The 24,123-nt window shown below is 40.1% G+C and overlaps 1 protein-coding gene across 1 annotated transcript in view; it reads left to right on the plus strand.

Moving 5' to 3' along the window:
* The window catches only part of crocc2 (ciliary rootlet coiled-coil, rootletin family member 2), a 64,458-nt gene that overhangs the window by 11,874 nt on the left and 28,461 nt on the right, over window positions 1-24,123 (plus strand). Inside the window, exons 4-15 of the mRNA XM_041264751.1 lie at window positions 8,384-8,551; window positions 9,157-9,240; window positions 11,396-11,502; window positions 14,922-15,066; window positions 15,645-15,751; window positions 18,567-18,773; window positions 19,403-19,499; window positions 19,788-19,877; window positions 21,366-21,563; window positions 22,534-22,733; window positions 23,165-23,347; window positions 23,941-24,085. Coding sequence (XP_041120685.1) covers window positions 8,384-8,551; window positions 9,157-9,240; window positions 11,396-11,502; window positions 14,922-15,066; window positions 15,645-15,751; window positions 18,567-18,773; window positions 19,403-19,499; window positions 19,788-19,877; window positions 21,366-21,563; window positions 22,534-22,733; window positions 23,165-23,347; window positions 23,941-24,085 — 1,731 coding nt within the window. The remainder of the gene's footprint in view (window positions 1-8,383; window positions 8,552-9,156; window positions 9,241-11,395; window positions 11,503-14,921; window positions 15,067-15,644; window positions 15,752-18,566; window positions 18,774-19,402; window positions 19,500-19,787; window positions 19,878-21,365; window positions 21,564-22,533; window positions 22,734-23,164; window positions 23,348-23,940; window positions 24,086-24,123) is intronic.

A 24,123-nucleotide genomic window follows, 5' to 3' on the forward strand; every position in this document is an offset into this window, starting at 1 on the left:
CAAAACAAAATGTGAAAAAAGTTCAAGGGGGTGTAGACTTTCTATAGGCACTGTATATTAGGAGGCTCCACCACATAATCAGCGTGACTCAGCACACCTGCCAGCCATCTAATGCAACAGGAGTTAATAACTTAGGGAGTGCACAGCATATTTAATAGCTGTGCACACCTTCTTGATGAAACAGAGTAGTTACGCTCCCTTAGGAGCATCTTCTTATTTATATACAACACAGGGTGTTCTACTCCATCCATCTCCTGGGACAAGACTGCCCCCAGACCTTTGTCAGAGGCATCAGTCTAGAGGATTAATTATTTGCTGAAATCAGGAGATACTAGTGCAGGAGCTTGACACAGTCGCCTCTTTATAACCTCAAAAGCCCGCTGACACTCAACTGACCACTTTACCAAATTTAGAGCCCGCTTCCTAGTCAGATCCATTCAGAGGACAGCGATAGTGGAGAACTCAGGGATAAACCTACTGTAATAACCCGCTAGCCCCAATAGTGATCTCACCTGGGTTTTGGTCTTCGGAGTGTCCTTTAAGCCTGGACTTTAGAGACGATCGGCTTCACCTGACCATTACCCATAACATATCCGAAATATTGTGTTTCTGCGGTGGCAAACACACATTTCCTCAGGTTGGCTGTTAACCCTGCTTCCCTTAGAGAATGAAGGATGACTGTCAACCGAACAATGTGCTCTCTCCAGGAAGAACTAAACACTACCACATAATCAGTATACGCGGCCACATATTTCTGATGTGGATATGTGAGGGTGGAGATAAACCATGTCCCTCCTGTCTGGTCCAAGAGCTCATCCACCCAGGGGATAGGTATGCATCGAACTTAGAGACTGCGTTCACTTTGTAGAAATCCACACAAAAGCGGTTGGTGCCGTCCTTCTTGCCAACCAAGAGAATCGGGCTGCAGCGTTCGCTCCCGGCTTACCGTCTCCCGCCGACTTTCAGGGATGCAGTACGGTCTCTCTCCCACCCTTACACCTGGGGAAGTAATAACAGCATTTTCGATTATGCCTGTCCTACCTAGCAAATCATTAAAGCAAAACATCCCTGAACTTCCCAATTACCCTCCCTATCTCTCGCTTTTGACTGGGAGCTAACTGAAACGAGGAGCAGCGTGAAGGGTTTGAACTTAAGTTTCCTACTAGAACATACTGAGCATTCATCAGAACGATTTGGGGAGTGTACCTTACTGGTAATGAGATGCACTTGGGTTTAAATACAACATCAGAGTCTGTTTAAATGAACCATTATTTTATTTAAAAAAGGAATCTGAGTCTCTCCAGGAAATGCTAAACATTTTTAGGTACATGACTGACAGACAGGCTCCATATACTGTACCTCGAGATTATGGTACAGTCTAACTTTCTGGACAATTGGGCAGGCAGTTCTCTAAATAGAAGCAAAGTTTTAAAGAGCAACATACACTGGCTTCATACTCGGGGTACATAGGTGAATTTACTGATTCTCTCTGTCAAGTGCAATCAGGGGTATTTGGAGTAGTGACTTCATATTTAGATATAAACACTAATAGTAACCATGACATTGATGCCTCACCTAATGTGGCTGTCTTATTGAAGTCATATGACTTGTAAGTTTCTGATGTATAGAGACAGTACACTTGTAGGTATTGGTACACAGCTGTATTCTATGCTTTTCCCAATTATGTAGCATTGCCATTGTTGCGCAGTGGACTTTTACATTTTTACTGCCACATGCAGCTGAATTCTGGGCCCCTTTTTTTGTAAATTTTATACAACTAAGCAACAAGCACATGCAATTATAATTAACCTGTTTCTACTTAAACCCCAGTTGATTCTTGGTAGTTTTATATTTTTCAGACAACTTGTTTTCCTTGTTGAAAACGAGTGTGGAAAACTTTGCCCTTGTTCAAACAACTAAAAACAGTCTCACATATTAATAATTATATAATATATATATATAATTATATTAATATATTAATTTTAATCAATATATATTAATAAAGCAGGTTTAAAGAAGCTGTACCAAGACTCTTGTTATCATAATGTTAGCTGACACAATGAATGCAGCATTAGAAACCTTAAATCAATAAAGTAGTAGGCTTTACTGTGGAATTTATTTAACAAAGATACAGTTATATCACAATTAATTGTACTGGTAATCATAATCATATTAATAATGAAATATAACGTTATGTTTTGAGTTTTGTGCAAGAAGTACTCAAAACTCGACATACAAATTGTTGCACATTTTAAAATAAAAAAAAAAAGTCTTTAAAAGAAATAACTTCTTGGATTTATGAAATTTGCCCTTTTCTCTTTTAAAATGACGTTTAGTTTTACATAAATATTTCAGCCCCTTCTGCTGTTTAGGCTACTGTATAAACTAAAGCATATAGAGCATACACCAATCCAGGTGCTGACTTTGTAAAAGATTGAAAATATACAGGCTTTCAGGACCACATACTTGCACCGTAGCCTTTCCTCTGGTAAAAGTGGATGAAAGGACCTACATAGTCTTGAAAGCTTGTAGTCTTCATTTCTGGATCAATACGTCTAACATAACAATTTTATGTGCAGTATTTACTGACTTGCCCTCAAACAGTTCCCTTAAGCCATGACTGCTTTTCGCAAATGTTTTGTTTTGTATTAGCATAACCATTTAAAGGGAATAAACCAGGTTTATTTTTGTTATCCTGAGGGTGCCAGTGCGTATGAGCACCACTGCATATGCTGTAGGATCCAGTCGGCACCAATACTGGAGTAACTCGTTTGATCTCAGAGAGGGGTGGGGGGCAGGGTTACTTGGCGTGGTCTTTATGAGAATTCTGTGACTGTTCCAGTGGGATAGCCAGTCCTGTGGGTGAGGACTGTTTGGGGGGGGGGGGGGGGGGCGCATTTCCGCACCAGCTGTGTGGAGAATCTGACCGAAAGTACACTCCACTAATTCCTTTTATTAAACCTCTGGGCCAAAGCCAAGCTAGAGTTTTCTTAACCCTTTCAACTCCTTTCAGAAAGCAGCTGTTTCAGTGTTATTGTGTGTTAACAGACACACTTCTAATAAACCCTTAAAGGGTTAGTCACAAAGTTTATCATCCTTTTCTTTATGAGCTTCCCTGTCCCCTTTATAATTTTTTTGTCTTTCAGCATTCCTGTAGTTTCAATGAGGCAGGGTGACACGTTGTGTTTTAAGTACAGTTTTGACTGGTATGGGACTTTCTCTGCAAGGAAATCAGGCTTGGGTTACTGTGTTAGCTGCGGTTCGTCATGTCCTCTCCATGCTGTTGTGCCTTCCGAGTGTATGCAGAAAATGCATTAGATAGTAAAGAAAATACATTAGGAATAAGATGGTATGGGAAGCTGATAAAATGGCCTTGAAGCAAAAAAAGGAGATTTTAAAACGACAAAAACTACAACTTTGCTCAGCCTCAATTGACGTTTGGAAGCACTAAGACAGTAAGAACAGTAAAGCATACTTAAAGCATGGGAAAACTGAACCACACATTGCAATGAACAGGGGTGCATCGTCACCACAGAGACTGACTAAAATAAGCGGTTCTAAAGAAAAAAGGTAGGTGTGATATTCACACAGATAGACCGCCTCTATTTACCCCTATATCAATAACCTGTGCTAAAGAATCTCCTTAGCAAGTTTCATTATAACTGGACAAACAGTTCTCTCTATATATGCAAAACTCTTTAAAAGTGACATTAGTTTGCACAGTATGCACTTGAATAGATGGATCTTAACTGCAGGTTTAATGTTATTTAGATTCTCGACTGCCATTAACTGCTGTGATTCAATGCTGCTTTAGTGATGTTGATTTTCATATAGGTCGAATCACAAATATGTAGTGTTGTGAAGGTTTGTTTCACTTCGGATTTAGTTGAAGCAGCAGTTTTATGTGTAAAGAAGGTAACTGCATGGATTTAATTTAGTTTTTAAAGCGTGAAACTGCAAGAGCTGAGCAGGCTCAGGTGTGAATTATTTGGTCTCTTACATTGCGTTTTTATGTAATAATCAAAGATTTCTCATAAGTAGATAAATCCACTAAGATTCTTATCAGTTTCATCTGCTGTTTAAACTCACCTGAGCCCTAAGCCAGCTTTAGTCCTAAATACTCTTGTAAAGCCTCTCAACTAAGTGCGTTCCCAGGGGCATCATATCTCCATTGAGACCCCCTATACACAGGAAGTAACGTTAATAAGAGATGTGTGCGGAGTTCTTTTATAATCTCTATGTTTACAAACGATTCAAACATTCCTTGTCCATTTCATGGTTAAGGTTATTTTTGCCACTAACAAAATATATGACAGGATTGTTGTCCTTGTGATTAACTGCAGACTGACTGTATACTGAGAAAACATATAGTGGGACACATTCTGTACAATATAATATAATGCTATAGACCTAGTTAAGAATTTCTTAATGCGTTTAAAAGTTTATTTCATGAAGCATCAGCACAGAACGCTGCCCATTACATAAGCGTAAACAGGGTATTAACTCCACTTCTTCTAATCTGGGTATAGCTGGCTACCCTCTGTATAATACCCATCATTACTTAAAGGGGCAATGCCTGTGACCCCTTAAAAAATAAAACACACAAAAAAAACATACTAAGAATGTTTTTTTTTTTTTTTTGTTTTGTTTTGTTTTTTGAAATGACAAAAGGGAAATAATACAACGTGAGAAGAATCTTCTGTAAAAAGAAAGTCTGTGTCCAACAAAACTGTCTTCCAGTTTTTTTTTTTTTTTTTTTTTTTTTTTTTTTTTAGAGGCCTGTTTATTTATAGATTTTATGATTGAGTGTTTGAAGTTCTGGCCGATTTATGATAACAATTGGAATGCCAAAAGCCCCAGAACACTCCATCAGGATGCCCACAGGGATTCCATGATCTGACTGTGGTTAATCAACTCCATTCAGGGGTCCCAGCAAACAGAGCATCTACAGTCTACTGGAGACCAGGGACCCTTTTTAAAAAGCACCACGTTTATGTTTTGTTATGGAAACAATTTAGAACTAGCAGCAGTCAGAACATCATAGGCTCAAGTCCCATCTCTTATCCATTGTTAAGATCCTTTGTATAAGGGTATGTATTGTTATATAAAGTGAGAAAGTCTCCCAAAGAAACTGGCCACCACGCTAACACTACAAACATTTTGTGCAAAACCCACAGTACAATGTGCTTCCATAATAATCTGTACATTAAAGCCAGTCTTGGGGAAGCTACTTTTTTATAAAAAGAATCCATTAACATTAAAATTTACTTGAACAAAATTATAACTATTTTAGTTACAGTAACTTGTTACTTTGACAAAAAATGTAGCTAGTTACAGTTACATAATGTTACTTCTCAGGCACAGCTTTAATTTAACAGAGATATTTCTTTCAGTTTGGTCAGTTTGTTCATGTGACATGTAAGACCTGTACTACTGAAGAGCTTTCTGCTTTTCATGTTATGCATTAACTATAGTCCTTCTTTTAAATGTAACTAAAAGCAATTAAGTTGTTTTTTCACAAAGAAATAATGTGTTGCCACATTTTATTACCCACACAAATATTGCCAGACATTTTAATTCCTTGGTTCTGAAATCAGGAATTTTTTGGACTAAAATTACTGATTTGTGACGAACATGATAAACTTAATATATATATATACCAATATATGTATATATATATATATATATATATATATATATATATATATATATATATATATATATATATATATATATATATATAAAAATAACTTACTTTGTTGCCTAATTTCAATGAGATTAAGACATAAACTAAATAGTTGATGAATAATCAACCAAATGGATCAGGTTTGTACACCATATGTGCAGTTATATAAACTGCAATATGTGCCATTAAAAATAATTCAGGATGCATTTCAACAGTCCCCTGCAGACTTCTTTCCATGAAAGATGTATAGAGAACAAATTGCACTGTGTGCATAAGTGAACACCCCTGCCATTTAACTACATTAATCCTGCTAGAGTTTCCCACCAGGACCCCCTTCAAAACATCTGAAATACAATGGAATAAGACCAGTATATTGTTATGGCTGCAGCATTAAGATCTGTTTTTGTTAAAGTAAAAAATAGACACACTGGGTAAGGTGTTACACTGTGTTTCAAATTACTGTGTATTTACATAGTAGTTACTTAGTTAATACACAAATACTTACACACAATTGCAATGTTAGTATGCATAGTTACAATGTACTAACGTGTACATCTTTTTGCACAAAATATGTAAGTACACAATTGTATTAGAAAAGGGTTAGGGTTAGGGTTAGGGTTAGGGTTAAGGTTAGGGTTAGGGTTAGGGTTAGTATTAGGATTACATCATGCAAAAAGATATACACTTGCGCTCCTATCTAAAAATAGTGTGTAACTGTGAAATAATGGTTGCCATGCTTCAAATGTGCTTTAATATGACGTTCAGATGGTCTCCTCAAACATAATTTGTATAAAAATATCAAAACCAGCGTGCTTGAGTATTAAAATATGCTGTCATCAAATATTGCTATTCCCCAAAATAGTGAGTTGTAAGAATATGATACAAATCAAAGGATGTTCAATAATGCCTTTTCTGAATTCTAAAGCACTCCATTCTCAGCTCTCAAACATACTGTCACTAATGAGCACTAAAAGTTTTCATTAATAAGGAGCTCTAGCCGGGGAAACAGAGCTGCCATTGTCCATGCAGCTTATCCGGACTGCTGGAGAGATTAAGCAGCCGAGGGGGGGGGGGGGGGGGGGGGGGGGGGGGGGGGGGGCGGTGTTTGCTTTCGAGACGCTGAGGTGAACGGCAGCCTCCACTCTCACAGGCTGATATTGTTACAGCCCCCGCACTGCAAACATGTGGTTCATGTTACTGTGGACAGGGGCGTCTGGCACCAGAAAAGAGTGGGGGCAAGGGGCAAGAGAGTGGGAGAAGGGAAAGAGAAACCCAGATAGAAGTGAGTCCTGGGAACTGGGGAGATGGAGTGCTAGAAAGATAGACCTGAGCAGGGGAGATAGAAGGGGAACAAGGAGCAAGAAGAAAGTGGGAAGGGAGATGTGGAGAAAAACAGGAATATACAAGAATATTTACATTCTGGATAGTGCAAGGGGGGCTGTTAGAGAGATACAGACTAGACCTTTGCTCAGTATTTTTGCAAAGCAAGTTTTGCAGTCTTCCCATGCTTTTCCCATGGTTAACTATGCATTTACCATGGTTTACCACACGAGAAGTGTACTTGTATGACCGTCTGCCTTGTTGTTTTAATGGCTAAGGGAACAACGCACTCATTGTACACTTCTCCGTATTAAGCGATTATGGCAAAAAGTAAAGTTTTAATTAAGGCACAGCCATAGAGTGGAAGCAGCAAGACATGTTTCTCATGTTTTCTCCCTGTCCTTTTACAATTCTCTTTCCACACTTCATCTCCTCTCCTCACCCAGCCTACTCCGTTAGTTTTTAATCTAGGTCTTTGGCAAAGTGGTTAGTAGTGCGCAGGTGTTTAAGTGATGCAGTGCTCAAACAACGACTATAACACAGTGTTCACAGTCCAAAACTGGGTTTCAGTCCTGAAATAAGAATACAATAATACAAACACGGCTACACGTCGTTTCTCAAGGTGCTCCAGTTCTGGTCGTGAATATACAAATATTGGTAACTAGTGCAGTATTGGAATCCAGGTTTAATGCTGGCTGGAACAGCGACAGGTCCCAGTTGTTAGCTGTCTACTAAATACAAATAAACAGTGGTTAACAATATAATTACATTCACAGTTCCGTTTTACATGGTTTCCTTTACAGGTCCTTGCAGTAACCAAAACAGAGGAACAGACTGCATCGTCATATCCCCTAAAATACCCTTAGTCACGCTTCCTCCGATAGCTAGTTCAATCATGTCTCCTCCAATCCATGAGTGACACACCGCTTACCGTACTAGGGTGATGACTCCTGTTGTTGTGGCTCTGCCCCCTTCCTGGGTGGCCGGCTTCCGACTGATCCTGGAATGAACTGCCGCACCATCCAGTACGAGGCACACTGTTCCTGTTATATAGCTCGCTCACAGGTCGGGAGGGAGATTGTTGATTAGTATTAATTCGCTTTCTGTCAAGGTCCAATTTCTTTCCAGATGCTAAGACCACAATGCCTTCCAGTCCTTCAACCCTAACTCCAGGCCCAGTAAGCATCTAACACTAAAAAAGCCAAACTCTTCCCCCAGTTGAAACTACACTGTCTCAGTCATTAATCTCAATGGGGACTGTGAATGTTGAAACGTAAGAAGCGTAGTGTGTGACTGAGCGCGTGTGACCGAGCGCGTGTGACCGAGCGCGTGTGACCGAGCACGTGTGACTGAGTGCATGTGACTTCTCTTGTGCAGCTGGAGCGGTCCTTGGCTCTGGAGACTGGAGAGAAGGAGCAGGAGGCGTCTGTCCAGTCACTGAGGCGCAAGTTTGAGGAGGAGGAGAGAGCCTACAAGCAGAAGCTACAGGCCTACCAAGATGGGCAGCAGCGACAAGCCCAGCTTGTCCAAAAACTGCAGACCAAGGTACATGCCAGCAGCAGTGTCTGCTCTATGGTATACTGGGATAGTATACGTTTCTGTATATTCCATTAATAAACATAAACACATAATTACATGTTCTGAAAGATTACACTTTTCCTGTGCTTTTTAATCCATTTATATTTGAATCACCAGTGGGAATAAAAATGAGTCCCTACAGTATTTACAATTATAGGAATGATGAATAACCCAGAGAAATTGAGGCACTGTGTTTGGCATAACTGTAAAGAAATACTGTTGAGAAATATTTGGCTCAACTTTGCATGAAAATGTTCTTTTGTATTCCCATGTTAGTAATCGTACTGTATATCTGGTATGATAATGTTGACCCCTGTGGGTTTGATGGGATAAAAGAGTTTCTTCAGGACTAATAAAAATCATTAGTTATTCATATGTACCTCCTATGCAATCCCTTGAAACTGTATTGAAATGAATACAAATTTGCAGACGTTATTTGAAAGTATTACCAACACTATTCTAAGACTATATTTATGTCAGTTATAACAATACCCCACTGTAATGCAGCCCTGATTCAATAATGGGATAATGTAGTAAAAGCACGCGGATGATGGCTTTTTGGTTTGTTCCAGGTGCTCCAGTATAAGAAAAGATGTGGGGAATTGGAGCAGCTGGTGCTGGAAAAAACCTCTGAGTCAGAAAAACTGAAACACTCGGTGAGTCTCTCTCAATGCCCTTTCTCATTAGAGTCTTGTCTCGGTTCCTTCCTGCAGCACTGTTTAACTGGGAAAGGATGGAACTCTTTAACAAATATAAGTTTAATTTAATTTAGTTACTATCTCTCACAGCCTAATTTTGATAACATCTATGTTTAGTAATGTAATAGGACAACTGACCAATCAGAATGTAATAACATTAGAAGATTTATGAACGAGAGGAGGCCATTTGGACCATCTACAGTAAGCTAGTCCAGTTCCTAGGAACTGATTGATCTCAAAACTGTGAAGCTGGGTTCAAAGATCCAAGTGATTCAGCATCAGCAACATGACTAGGTATCTCATTCAATGCCATTCACAACTCTCTGTAAAATTATTTTATCCACTTAGTCCCCAACTGTGTCAACTGGTCCTGGTTTCTGTCCTGCCCTTAAAGTACTTTGTCAACTCCTTTTAAAATTGTAAAGCCCCCTCCCTAATTCTTCTTTTTTCTTGACAAAATGTCACATATACCACGCACCACATACATACAATATACTTCATACTTGCAAGGAGGCACAACATCTTCTGAGTTTGTGGTCATTGTAACTTGTTCTGTTCTTTACGTTCTTTGTAAACAGTTTTGAGATCTTACACACATGCAGTTTACCTGAAAGAATCAGCTGTGTTATCCGTTGAGGACAATTCTCAACTTCACAAGTAAAGTTTCAAGTACAATGGTACAGAAATAGCTGTAGGCAATATTTAAATTATGGTTTTCTGTGAAAAGCAAATTCTCAACTATCAGTTGCCATATAAACTTACTGAGTTTCTAAGCAAAGAAACAAAGCTGACTACCATGCCTTTCTACCAGCAACAATGTAACAACCCTGGTGGGAAGTCACAGCCCTATAGGAGGAAACAATGTATTGGGGTCCACCAGTTACCTTGCATTAGCTATCATGTTTTTAATTTCATGCTAGAATAAAGAACTGTAATGCTTAAATCTAACCCTTAAGCACAGTAGACGTTTGCCCTCCTGATTTATGCAGTGAGTGCCTGACTTACTGTATCACTAATTAGAGCACAGTTTCCAATGCAAAGCAGACCCAAGATCATATTCCATCATTCTCTGCATTCTGGACAGATTGCAAAATGATATCGGTGCTAAAGTCTGGAAGCAGGCTGTTTAATAGCAGATCCACATCTTTGATCTCAATGGAATTCCAGCCCCTCGCAATCTGGCTGTTATGACTTCTGATGAATCAAAGTTCTCGTTTGGAAATAAATCCGGCAAACAGAGAGCATCCAGTGCACGGGTCACAGGTGTGGCAACGAAAGCAGATCAGAAGCAGAGCGCAGTCACCGGGGAACGCTCGGAAAGGGGCAGGCGGCTTTTTTTCTTTTTTGTGCCGGACAGGATCCATGTTGTGTTATTTAGGGGCAACATTACATTTTACTTGCACTGTGTATACTCAGTTTAATCAGTGTGTATAACTCAGATCTCACCTTTTGAGCTTTCCCTTGCTATGGAGAAAAACATTCTAAAGCACACTTATAAAAATTTACCACAGTCATTTTGCAGTTTGCCCATGCTTTTCCATTGGTTTTGCTTAATTACTCTTTGATGTGCTTATACTATGGTAGCATTTTAAAAGGGTAACCAACATCTAGTGAAACTTATTTAACCTGTGTTTGTTTCTTGCAACTCGTACATTACACAACTGGTAGGTGTCCTAGTTGGGCATTTTTCGATTACATGTATATCGTTATTTTGTTTCACAAATATGTGTCCACTGTGCAGCCTTCTCCTGCTTGCTGTTCCTTAAGTGTTTGAGTGCCCCAATCCTCTCTCTGTTAGTGACCCTTCCAAAGGAAATGTGTAGAGCTGTGATATCCACCTGTCTTACTGTTACACAAAAGCAGAATGGGAAAACATCTGTCAAGGGTCCAATATGAAGGAGAACTGCTCTATAATGCTGGACCACTCAGAGATGTTTAAAAACATATTGGGAAAGAAGCTAATCGAAGGTAGAAAAGGCATCTATTAACCCTGGTTTTAATAAGAAACATGTGCCTTTGAACAGCCTGAGTGGTTTCAGGACAGGACAGGTTTTTGCAGCGGTCAGTATAGAGGGGTCCTCTTATCTGGTTGTTTGTTTTCTGTTCCTCACAGATACAGATCCGTCTGGACTCGGCCGAGTCTCGCCTGCGCCGCACGGAGCATGAGCACAACACTGACCTGGAGAGCTCACTCATCCAGCTGGAAGAGGAGCAGCAGAGGTGGGGCGAAGCTCTAGCACAGTACCGTTACAACGGTGTGCATTAGATTGCATGCACTATAAGTCAGACTACAGCATGTTCCGGTAGTCTTTAGAAATGCCAAAAGCAATGTAATCAATTTAATGGCAAACCTTTCTTGAAGTTTTTTTTTTTTTTTTTTTAATTTAGTCAGCTCCAATTTTTTTACCCCAGTTTTCTCCCCAATTTAGTGTGCCCAATTATTATCTGTAGCCTTGGCTCACCGCTCACAACCCCCCCTGCCGACTCGGGGAACGGAGGCTGGAGCACATGTCCTCTGAAGCATGCTCCGGCCAAGCCGTCATTTTTTGCACTGCGGATCCACAGCGATGCCACCAGACCTGTAGTGCCGGAGGACAATACACATCTGGCGGCACCACTGCAGAACCATAGGCACCCTATCGGCCACAGGGGTCGCTGATGCGTGGTGAGCTGTGGATTCCCCTACCGATCTAAGCCCTCCCTACCCGGGCAGCACTCGACCAATTGTGCGCCACCCCCTAGGAACTAGACTATAGGGCACACCCTACACTCCATGTGGAGTGCCTTTACTGGATGTGCCACTCGGGAGACCCCACTAGAAGTCTTTTTCAGTGTCTTCAAATGAAGATGATAGGCACTGAATAAGCAAAGGAGGCACTGAATAGGCACTGAATAAGCAAAGAAGGGTTTTAGGTTCAGTGCTAAAGCCAATGACTCAAGCTCTCTCTCTCGACTCTCTCTTTCCAACACACACACACACACACACACACACACACACACACACACACACACACACACACACACACACACACACACACACACACCTAAGGAAGTGAGCTGCCCATAAAAAAAGATTTACGTCGCAATTTGTCGAAGTTAATTAGCCGACTCCCTCTCTGCTTTTCCTCCTGGGGAGTTTAATGATCCCTCAAACTGAGAGGGGGGCTGATCTCCCCCTGCTTCCCCCTGCCCTGGCATTTACAGGCTGCAGGTTTATGGAGTCCATGCTGTACTAACTGAAATGGAAACCTGCTCTGCATTACAGCAGCAGATTATTAATTCAGTATTATTTAGAACTAGTTAAATATTAGTTTTGAGCTTCATGAAAATATTATTGAAGGACTCAGTATCAAATAGCCCTGTACAAAATAATAATAAAAAAAATAAAAACGTATAGTAATGATAACACAATAGTTACTTATCAAGTAATACAGTTTATTTTTTTTTGTATGGGTATGTGGTCTGACAACTAGTTGCCAGACTGCTGTTTTAAAGAAAGAAACTCTTTATGGTAAATTGCAAACATGGTGTGCAAGTTGTATGAAAGCTCCACTGCAACATGTTGTTATTGCTCAACCTGAAGTAAACCACAAAAGTTAATTTAAGGCTCTAGAGCACATGAAATAGTTGCATAATAACGAAAACGATACACCCCCTCACATGTACGTTTTTTGTGACTTAATTTGCTGACAGTCCGAATGGTGTACATTACTGATTTATTACTGTTTACAATTATTATATATATATATATAATATATATATATATATATATATATATATATATATATATATATATATATATATATATACACACACACACACACACACACACACACACACACACATACACACATACACAGTGGCTCTCAAAAGTATTCACCCCCCTTGGACTTTTCCACATTTTATTGTGTTACAAAATGGAATCAAAATGCATTTAATTAGGAGTTTTTGCCACTGATTAACACAAAAAAGTCCATAATGTCAAAGTGAAAAATAAAATCTACAAATTGTTCTAAATTAATTACAAATACAAAACAGAAAATAATTGATTGCATAAGTGTTCACCCCCTTGAGTTAATATTTGGTAGAGGCACCTTTGGCAGCAATTACAGCCATGAGTCTGTTTGGATAAGTCTCTACCAGCTTTGCACATCTGGACACTGCAATTCTTCTTTGCAAAATTGCTCAAGCTCCGTCAAGTTGGATGGGAACCTTTGGTGAACAGCAATTTTCAACTCTTTACACATATTCTCAATTGGATTGAGGTCCGGGCTTTGACTGGGTCACTCCAGGACATTGACCTTTTTGTTTTTAAGCCACTCCAGTGTGGCTTTGGCTGTATGTTTGGGGTCATATTTCCTGCTGGAAGATGAATCTTCTCCCAAGTCCCAAGTCTCTTGCAGACTTCAGCAGGTTTTCCTCCAGGATTTTTCTGAACTTTGCTGCATCCATTTTGCCCTCTATCTTCACAAGCTGTCTAGGCCCTGACACAGAGAAGCATCCCCATAGCATGATGCTGCCACCACCATGCTTCACAGTAGGGATGGTGTTCTCAGGATGATGTGCGGTGTTAGGCTTGCGCCAAATATAGTGCTTAGCGTTGAGGCCGAAAAGCTCTATTTTGGTCTCATCAGACCATAGAATCTTCTTCCACTTGGTCTCAGAGTCTCCCACATGCCTTCTGGCAAATTCTAGCCTAGATTTGATATGAGTTTTTTTCAACAATGGCTTTCTTTTTGCCACTCTCCCATAAAGGCCAGTTTTGTGAAGCACCCGGACTATTGTTGCTGTATGCACAGTGTCTCCCAGCTCAGCCGTGGAAGACTGTAACTCTTTTAGAGTTGCCTTAGGCCTCTTGGTGGCCTACCTTGCTAGTGCCCTTCTCGCTCAGATACTCAGTTTTTGAGGACGGCCTGTTCTAGACAGATTCACAATTGTGCCATATTCTATCAATTTCTTAATAATGGACTTTACTGTGCTTCCGGGGATATTCAGTGCCTTGGAAATGTTCTTATATCCTACCCCTGATTGGTGCTTTTGAAGAACCTTATTCTGGATTTGCTTTGAATGTTCCTTCGTCTTCCTGATGTAGTTTTTGTTAGGAAATGTACTAACCAACTGTGGGATCTCCCAGAGACAGGTGTATTTAACCTGAAATCATGTGAAACACCTTAACTGCATATAGGTGGACTCCATTCGACTATGTGACTTCTAAAGACAATTGGTTGCACTAGAGCTTATTTAGGTGTGTCATAGCAAAGGGGGTGCATACTTATGCAATCAATTATTTTCTGTTTTATATTTGTAATTAATTTACAAAAATGTGTAGATTTCATGTTTCACTTTGACATTATGGACTTTTTTTGTGTTGGTCAGTGGCAAAAACTCCTAATTAAATCCACTTTGATTCCATGTTGTAACACAATAAAATGTGGAAAAGTCTAAGGGGGGTGAATATTTTTGAGAGCCACTGTGTATGTATATAACGATTTTTAGCCATATAATAAGCATGGCAAATAGTAATCCCAACATAGCTATAGAGAGGTAAAGAATTAAAAATAAGGAAATATATATGATATATTATTATTGTTTTAACATCAAGATTATTTATTGATATTAATTCTCAGTGGTTTCCACAGGTGTTCCAGTCTTGCCCAGGTTAATACTCTGCTACGCGAGCAGCTGGAGCAAGCCAATACAGCCAATCAGAGACTGATAGAGAATGTGCGTAAAGCGAAGGAGGAAGTGGAGGACCGAGAGGCTAGACTGCGCAGGGAACAAGAGGTGAGAAACAGCAAAGAGGGAGATACACAGTTCTGATAAAACATTGCACCATCTTGCATATTAGCAGCATCCTTAACAAGGGTATCATCCATGTACCCTTTAACTGTTACCGTTGTTACTTCTCAGATGTATTTCTTTTTAATATTGAGAAGTAACCATTTATTTGTTCATGAGTACAATGTTATATGTCTCATTAAATGTACACATCTAAAATAAACTCAAAAAATCTTGAGCTCAATCTTCATGACATTATTTTTGAAAGCAACAACATTTCCTTGACAGATATATAGCATCACACTTGGAAAAGCATGACGAATTGTAAACATATTAATAGCCTAGTAAAGCAAAGGCAAGCATGACTAGTATGGTTCTGCTTTGTAAAAACAATGATTAACCATGGTTAAGCAAAGAAAATTAACAGTATAACCATTGGAAAGCCATTGTTAACTGCATTACTGAGCACATTTATTATGGTGAATAATGCAGTCACATAAAATTACATGAATACATGAGGGTATACAAGTAATTTCTGATCCTGTGTCCGGTGGATAACTAGCCCCCTTTCGCCCCGCTCCCAGGTGTTTGCCTCACGCCTCACCAGGGAGCACGGCCGTGTGTTGGCCGTGTGGCGTCAGGCTGCTTCTCTACGGAACGACTTCATCGAACTGCGCGCCTCCACTGACAGGTAGGGCTCCGGCACGCTGACAAAACCCAGCCACTCTGTCCCGAACCTAATCTTGAAAGACCACACACGTCTTCATTCTTATAGTAGCGCTTTCATTGCATGGATTTCTGTGTTGTTGATTACTATGCAATGGTTGAAGACCATTATCTATGTTGTTGATTACTATGCAATGGTTGAAGACCATTATCTATAGCTGTGGCCAAACGTTTTGCATCATCCTATAGAATTAACTTCATAAAGTTGAATGACACCTGCTGAATAATGTTACGTAAACATATTGAATTACACACAGCTTTGTAGTTTTCCATATTGAAAAATGTAACATTTTGAAATCTAACATAAAATACTGTACTACAATTATGAATTCTTGTAGATGTTTGTGATTTAATGTTGTAGTTTCTTTGATTACATGATGTTAAATAAAATATATAAATTATGTTCATAATAATTTTTATTATTATTATGTCACAATCCTAAAATTCTAGGTGATGCAAAACTTTTGGCCAGAGCTGTATATTATATGCATGTGAGACTGATACAAGAAGTTTTTCTGTAATTTAGGCTGAAGTAGAATTTCACTACGGTGTCCCCCTGATGCAAATTCAGGTTGGAAATTATTTGTAAGATTTTTGAAGAAATAGGGTTTAGTGGAGGCCTTCGAAAGAAATCCCGACCTTATTTGGATCTGATGCTAATATCTTCAGATACTTTTAATAAAACAGACTGCGTTCAGTGAGGTTAATCATCTTGTGGCAGAGCAAAGCTCTGCCCTTTAAATTGGCAGAGATGGGGTTAACTTCCCCTACCTGCCTGGGTTTATTATGTTCAGGTGGCTGGGGTTGATTAGTTGATTAGGTTGATTAACAATCAATCAGCGCCCAGCCACCTGATATAAAAGGAGGCCTCTGCTTCTCATTTGGGGAGAGGGAGCTGAGGAAGCAGGTTGGTTTTTTTTGGGTTGTTTAGAAAGTTTGAATCCAGTGAAGGCATCGCCCAGCCTGGAAACTGTTATTTTTGTAAGTTTTGCTTTTTATCTTTTTTGTGTTTAAATTGCTTTGTTTTGGCCCTTGTGCCCTTTCATTTTGTGTTTATTTATAATAAAATAGTTATTTTTTTGAACTGCAGTCTGTCTCTGGGCCTCTATCCACTCGCCAGCCTGCCACATTTGGTGTCAGAGTGGATAGAGGCCCAGAGACAGACTGCAGTTCAAAAAAATAACTATTTTATTATAAATAAACACAAAATGAAAGGGCACAAGGGCCAAAACAAAGCAATTTAAACACAAAAAAGATAAAAAGCAAAACTTACAAAAATAAGTTTCCAGACTGGGCGATGCCTTCACTGGATTTAAACTTTCTAAACAACCCAAAAAAAACCAACCTGCTTCCTCAGCTCCCTCTCCCCAAATGAGAAGCAGAGGCCTCCTTTTATATCAGGTGGCTGGGCGCTGATTGATTGTTAATCAACCTAATCAACTAATCAACCCCAGCCACCTGAACATAATAAACCCAGGCAGGTAGGGGAAGTTAACCCCATCTCTGCCAATTTAAAGGGCAGAGCTTTGCTCTGCCACACATCTATAGTAAAATTCTCCGGATTCTTCTCTTGGGGGAAGGCCAGGTGAAAGACAGCATGGCTACTGCTGAGTGGCCTTCGTTTGGTTTGAGTGGACAGCAAAATCACCCATTAGAGGGAAATAAGGAACAATTATTTCAGCTTAATTTTTAAGCAAGAGAAAAATGTATTTCCTCTGTCAAACAGAAAAAAAATATTTGAGGAATATAATTCTCACAAGCTGACTAAAACTAAAAAAACACTTGTTGCTCTTCCCTGATATCTATGCTCGTAATCTGAGAACACCACTGCAAAGTTTTCCCCTCCAAGGCTGTTTACAAATAATCCCTGAGGAAGCGTTCCATTCCCAGTAGGTAATACCCTCTTTGTCAGTGGCAGAAAAACTGAAAGAGGCTTTAGAGTGGATTACTTCTATTATGTACGGAAAATACAAATGTTATTGTAAATGCCTGCATTGTAATTAAAGCTTAAAAAATGTACTTGATCCTTGAGTACAAGGCTAAACATTTATAAACAGCTTAACTGCATACCCTGAACACCAATGATTTGTCTAATTAAATACACAGTTAAACGTGGTATGGTCTTCCTAATCCTGTTGCAGTACTAGCATCCAGTATTCTTTTTTTTTTTTTTTATAACGGGAAGGCCATTCAATCTCATTTTCAGTGCGACCCAATGGTATTTTTTTGCACTTCACTGTCAGTAGTAAACTGATTGAAAAAAATGTACGCACAACAGAGGGTCATTCAGCCTATCTAGTAGCTGATTGATCCCACAACATTGTCAAGTTGGGTATGAAAATATCCAAGTGATTCTGGTTCAGCAACCTGACTAGGTAACCCATTCCATCCCCTCACCACTCCCTGTGTGCAGAAGTGTTTCCTTCCCTCTTTGTTTGCAACAGTGTCCTCTGTTTCTGGTTTCTGTGCTATACTTAAACTTCAGTCATGTCTCCTAATTCTTCTTCGTTCTAGGCTGAATAGATTCAGTTCTTCCAGCCTAACTTCATAGTTTGTTCCTTTAAACCCTGAGGTTGGTCTGGTTGCTGTTTGTTGCACTATCTTCAGGGCCACAATGTCTCTTTCCCGTGGTGACCAGAATAATCATAATAATGCAAAAATGTACCAGTTTGGGCCTATGTGCCTCTGATGCCGCACATGTCTATAATTCCTGTCAGTAAAGGTGTGTCTGCTTATAGATCACCCATTCAGCCAGCACTTGGTGTATATTTGTGTTTCAGGAGCCTCTCAGAGATTCAGATGGATTCCACCCGGGTGGCTCGTCGGTTGCAGACAGCCTGTCTGAACCTGGAGTCCAACCTGTCTGAGAAGGGCTCCCCTGCAGGCCGGGAGGTGCTACAGCTGGAGCAGCAGCTGAGAAACAAGCTAAAGGAGGCCATGCAGCTTCAAAGTCGCTGGGAGACAGAGAAGGTGGAGCTCAACTCCAGGTGCACTCTCTCTACTTGTGTCTATACCCTTATAGACGTTTAAAACAGGACATTTACACAGTATCTCCCATGCTTTTGCCATGGTTATACTATGTATCATTAATCATAATTTGTTCAATACACTTTACCATACCTCTCTGGACTTTGCAATGCTTTCACTATGCTAAACTTTTGTGTCTGTTTACCCTTTCTTTCAATTGATGCTTTTTATTTTCTTATTGTTCTTTTTAACTTTAGAATCAATTTACTGTTCATCCTTTTTAATTATCTCAGCTTACCTTCTTGTTTTTCTCACTCTATTCTAATGCTAATTATTTTTCCTTTCTGTTGTACTGTATCCATTCATATTTCCTGCAGCAGTGTTTACCGGCATCAAATTACATTGAAACACGTTAAACACATATAACAAATTACATATATTGTAAAATACACTCAATATACCTCTCTTACCCATAATATTCAAAACAGTAAATTAGTAAAGAACAGTAGAATTTCTAATTTCTAACCGTGATTGAACAAAATTCATGAATTATGGAATTGTGAAATAGCTTGAGAGAGCTGTATAGTCCTGCTTCCCTGTCTATCCCAAACAGACTGATCCACATCTTAAAATATTACATTTCTTCCAGAATCCTGGAGCTGACAGAGATGGTGAAGCACCTGAAATCTCAGGGATCTGAGAAGGAGAAAAACGTGATGACGCTCCGGGCAACCGTGAAGACAATGGTGAATGATGGCTGGCCCCTTTTTATTAATGAGAAAGGAATTGTTACAAAACTATAACTTAAATGTCCCATAGGAACCCCCGGTCACGGTCAACATAGCCTGGATTTGAACCTGTGATCTCCAGGCTATAGGGCGAATCCTTCGCTCCACACTGAGCACCTTTACTGGCTGTGCCACTCACTTCTTTCACAGGCTGCACCTTTGATAGAGCAGTTGCTTCCTTGTTACCACTGACTTCCTTGTCTGGGGTCCCCTGAAAATTCAAATGGGTCCACTTTCTTCCTGCAGGAGGCGAGCCAGGCTGAAAACTCCTCGGAGATCGAGGCTCTCAAATGTGAGATTGAAAATCTACAGCAAGTCCTCCACAGCATCACTCAGGTAGCACTTTAGGGTTCCATCCCTCTCGGGTTGGGGGGGGGGGGGGGGGGCTGGACCGGGAGCTTTTCCAGATCCTTATAGAAATAACTAAGAATCCCCCTACAGAAGTATTAACCCAGACTTTACCCTTCAATAGTCTTTAAACAATAGGTTCCTTCAAAGAACCACTCTCAGTGTTTTTTTGTATTCTACTTAAGTATCACCAACATTGGCCTGCACTGTACTGATACAAGACTAGGGTTAATACACCTATCTAGCATAACCAAACTGTGTGAAGGATTTAAGGAGCATGATACAGACTTCAGGCCACCAGAATCCCTGGATCTCAATCCAATTGAGCATTTTAGGGATGAACTTGAACGACACATTCTTCATCTCGATCCTCTGTCTACCGTGCTGCACCAATGGTGTGAAGTTTCAATGAGCAAATGGATTTAAAATCTCTCGAGACACCTTCCAGCACCTTGTGAAGTTTATGCCAAGTCAAATCAAGACTGTGATCAACGGAAACGGTGGCACAACCCCACATTTAAGAAAAATAAGAAAGTTTACAAAGGAGAGGAGGCCATTCGGCCCATCTTGCTCATTTGGTTGTAGATTATTGACCCCAGAATCTCATGAAGCAGCTTCTTGAAGGATCTCAGGGTGTCAGCTTCAACAACATTACTGGGGAGTTGGTTCCAGACCCTCACAATTTACTGCGTAAAAAAGTGCCTCCTATTTTCTGTTCTGAATGTCCCTTTATCTAATCTCTATTTGTGACCCCTGGTCCTTGTTTCTTTTTTCAGGTCGAAAAAGTCCCTTGGGTCGACATTGTCAATACCTTTTAGAATTTTGAATGTTTGTATCAGATCGCCGCATAGTCTTCTTTGTTCAAGACTGAATAGATTCAATTCTTTAAGCTTGCCTGCATATGACATACCTTTTAAACCCGGAATAATTCTGGTCGCTCTTCTTTGCACTCTTTCTAGAGCAGCAATATCCTTTTTGTAGCGAGGTGACCAGAACTGAACACAATATTCTATGAGGTCTTACTAATGCATTGTAAAGTTTTAACATTACTTCCCTTGATTTAAATTCAACACTTTTCACTATATATCCAAGCATCTTGTTGGCCTTTCCCCACATTGTCTAGATGAAGACATTTCTGAGTCTTTTTCATAGATTCTTTGTAAAATTTCAATATCTCCCATATGATGTTTAATATGCACATTTTTATAGTCTGCATGCAGTACTTTACACTTTTCTCTATTAATGTCATTTGCCATCAGGTGACTGCCCAGTTTTGCTACAGTATACAGTATGTCATAATAAAGTTGCCAGGCACTCTATGTAAAGCTCTAACATGTCTTATTAATGTATATATTTCACATGTTTAGATCACATTATTTCAATATTCTGTCAAACCATTATTACTATCAGGGCTGTAGACTATTGACTGCTTTACATTGCTCTCCCTCCTCCTCTCCTTCTCCTTTTCCTTCTCAGGTGGCTCGAGCTGATTCAGAGAGTGCATTCTCCTTGGACAACTCGGCTGAGTCTTGTGACTCCCCGCTGCATGCTCCCTCGCGACACCCCTCTCCCACCCGCACTCGCTCGCCCCTGCGTAGCTCCTCCCCCTCCTTCCGAGACTCCGCCCTGGTAGCGGTCCAGAGCGCACTGCAGCGGCGCCAGCTTCAAGTGCAGGTGAGTCCGGGCTCTGCTCCTCAGTGATAACCAATGCTTTGAAATCAGTTTTACGTGCTCCAATATTGTATATTATTACTGGTCCCACTTGTTTTTTTAAAGGTGATTTAAGATATACAGATATTTATAATGCAACACTATATATGATAATAATAATTTTTAAATAGCGACTTTCATAGTGGACCACCATCACTAAGATCTTTACAAGATACAAGACTAGGGTGTGTGAACTATGCATCAGTTGCAGAGTCACTTACAACAACATCTCCCCCAAAAGATGGGGCACATATATACATTGCAGCATACTGGTACCTTTGTTGTAAGTCACATGGTCTGATTGTTGCTAGATCATTGGATTGAGTTTGAACTTCAAAGCATGAAATGATTACAACATAGCAACACAGAAGAAAAAAGTTGTGTCTTAAAGGATCCCAGTGATTTACCATGCTCCACATGACTAGGTAGCCCATGTCTCCTTCCATTTGTCCTAAGTCTATCTCGACTTAATTGTCCTCTGGTCCAGGTTTCTGTGCTTTGCTTACAGTATTGGTTAGGGTTCACTATGTCAAATCCTTTTAAGATTTTAAAGACTTCAATTAGGTACCAGGAAGCAGCAGTAACTTTCATCTATAGCTTTATCTTTGAAGTAGTTGCTTGTTCCAAATTAAAGTATAAAATACTAGCAGTGAATGGAAAATCTCTATACAAAATCTAATAAGGTATACTTGTAAGAAAGTCAAGTATGCAATAGTTCTGCCTAACATGTTCATCATTATTGTATAGTCCTCACATGACCACCACACAATATTTTCACAAGTCTGGAAGCCCAGGACTGAATGATATAGGTGCATTGACACTGGAGAGTTGTGAAGAAGCACATGTCCCTTTCGTAAGTATTAAAATCTCCCCGCCCATCCTCAAAAAACAAAACAGTGTAATGTGTGCACTGTGTTTGTCTGGGTGACCCCAGGAGCTGCGCGTGCGTCTAGAAGGCGTCCAGGAGCAGACGGGGGCCCTGCGCAGGCAGCTGACAGACGGGGATGCCGAGAGGAGGACCCTGGAGCAGAGACTCCAGCAGCTGAGGCAGGAGAGCCAGCAGGCTGAGCGAGCCATGGAGGAGAGTAAGAGAGACAGCCAGCGCTACCGCTCCTCGCTGGAGATCATTGGGAGGTGAGGTGGGGCAGGGGCCAGAGGGAGCCCGGGTATGGCATTTGTAAATCATTTTTTAAATCTATTTTAAATATCATATTGAATTGTTTTCAGTGTGGTTTATTTAATCATGAACATGTACCCTGATACATTAATTCACTGTTCATGATACAACTGAGCACTATCAAATGTAAAAATAACAGAAATTGCTGGAACGAAACTATCCAAAATCAGTACACTTTGTACCACTCTACCATAGATGCTGTAAGATTCATGCTACTGTACTTAGGTGAGTGCTGTATGACACCAGTTTATCCTGGCATTGCTAGACCACATATTATAGCCACAGAAATAGCCAGATATGGCAGCTGCACTGAGACATCTTGTCAATTTAGAATAAGCCTTCCCTTGAATCGAAACCCCACCTCACCAACCCCCTGTCCTCCTCACAGTGAGAAGGGCAACCTGGAGAAGCTGATCCACAGCCTGAATCAGCAGATCGACTCCCTGCAGGGTGACCTGGAGAAGCTGAAGGGTGTGAACCTTGACCTTCAGCGCCAGCGAGACCACCTGGAGGATCAGAGAGACGACCTGGAGAGAGAGAGCGAGCGCAGCCGCAAGGAGGTGGAACGAGGGTCAGTCTGTGTGTGTGTGCAGTTGGGGAGCGGGAAATAATCTTTTTAATGCACTTAATTCTGGGACAAATATTTGACAATTTGAACAATACAAACATGGCTTGAAGTGTATTTGCTGACAAAATGACCATGTTCAAATGTGTTCGTATAAAATCATTTCTAAATGACTGTATCAAAAGATGTAATGCAGATGTCATCTGAAATAAATAACACATTCTGCTGTACAGAAGACTGTTTCTTTCTTTTATAGGTAATTTTATGGGGCACCTGGTTTATTTTACTCCTGAGATTTTTTTTTTGTACTGTAATGTGGTATGCATTATATATACAATCAAAATTGCACATTCTAATGTTTATTACAGATTGAAAGAATATTTTAACATGAAAAAACATGTTTTTGAAAAAAATCTCCTCTGTTTTCTTTGTTAGACATGTTTATTATGGGAAATTGATAATACTGTTATTTTTTATTATCTTGTTCACTCATGTTTTTTCCCTATACACTGTTCTCATTTTCTACCACAGATCTTGTTGTGATATTTAAGTGTTTTTGAAATACAAAGTAACAGAAGAAGTCTGTGTGTGTTTCTCAGCCAAAAGAGCCTGGAGCAACTGGAGCAGAAGAACTCGAGCCTGAGGAAAGAGCTGGTGACACTGAAGGAATCCCTGAGCCAGGTCACCCTGCACAAGGAGGTGCTGGAGAATGAGAAGACAGGCCTGAGCACAGCACTCGCCAAGGTGAGGGCAAGACATGGAGAGGGAGCATGGCTGTGTGC

This window comes from Polyodon spathula, chromosome 11, assembly GCF_017654505.1.
Source record: "Polyodon spathula isolate WHYD16114869_AA chromosome 11, ASM1765450v1, whole genome shotgun sequence".
NCBI lineage: Eukaryota > Metazoa > Chordata > Actinopteri > Acipenseriformes > Polyodontidae > Polyodon > Polyodon spathula.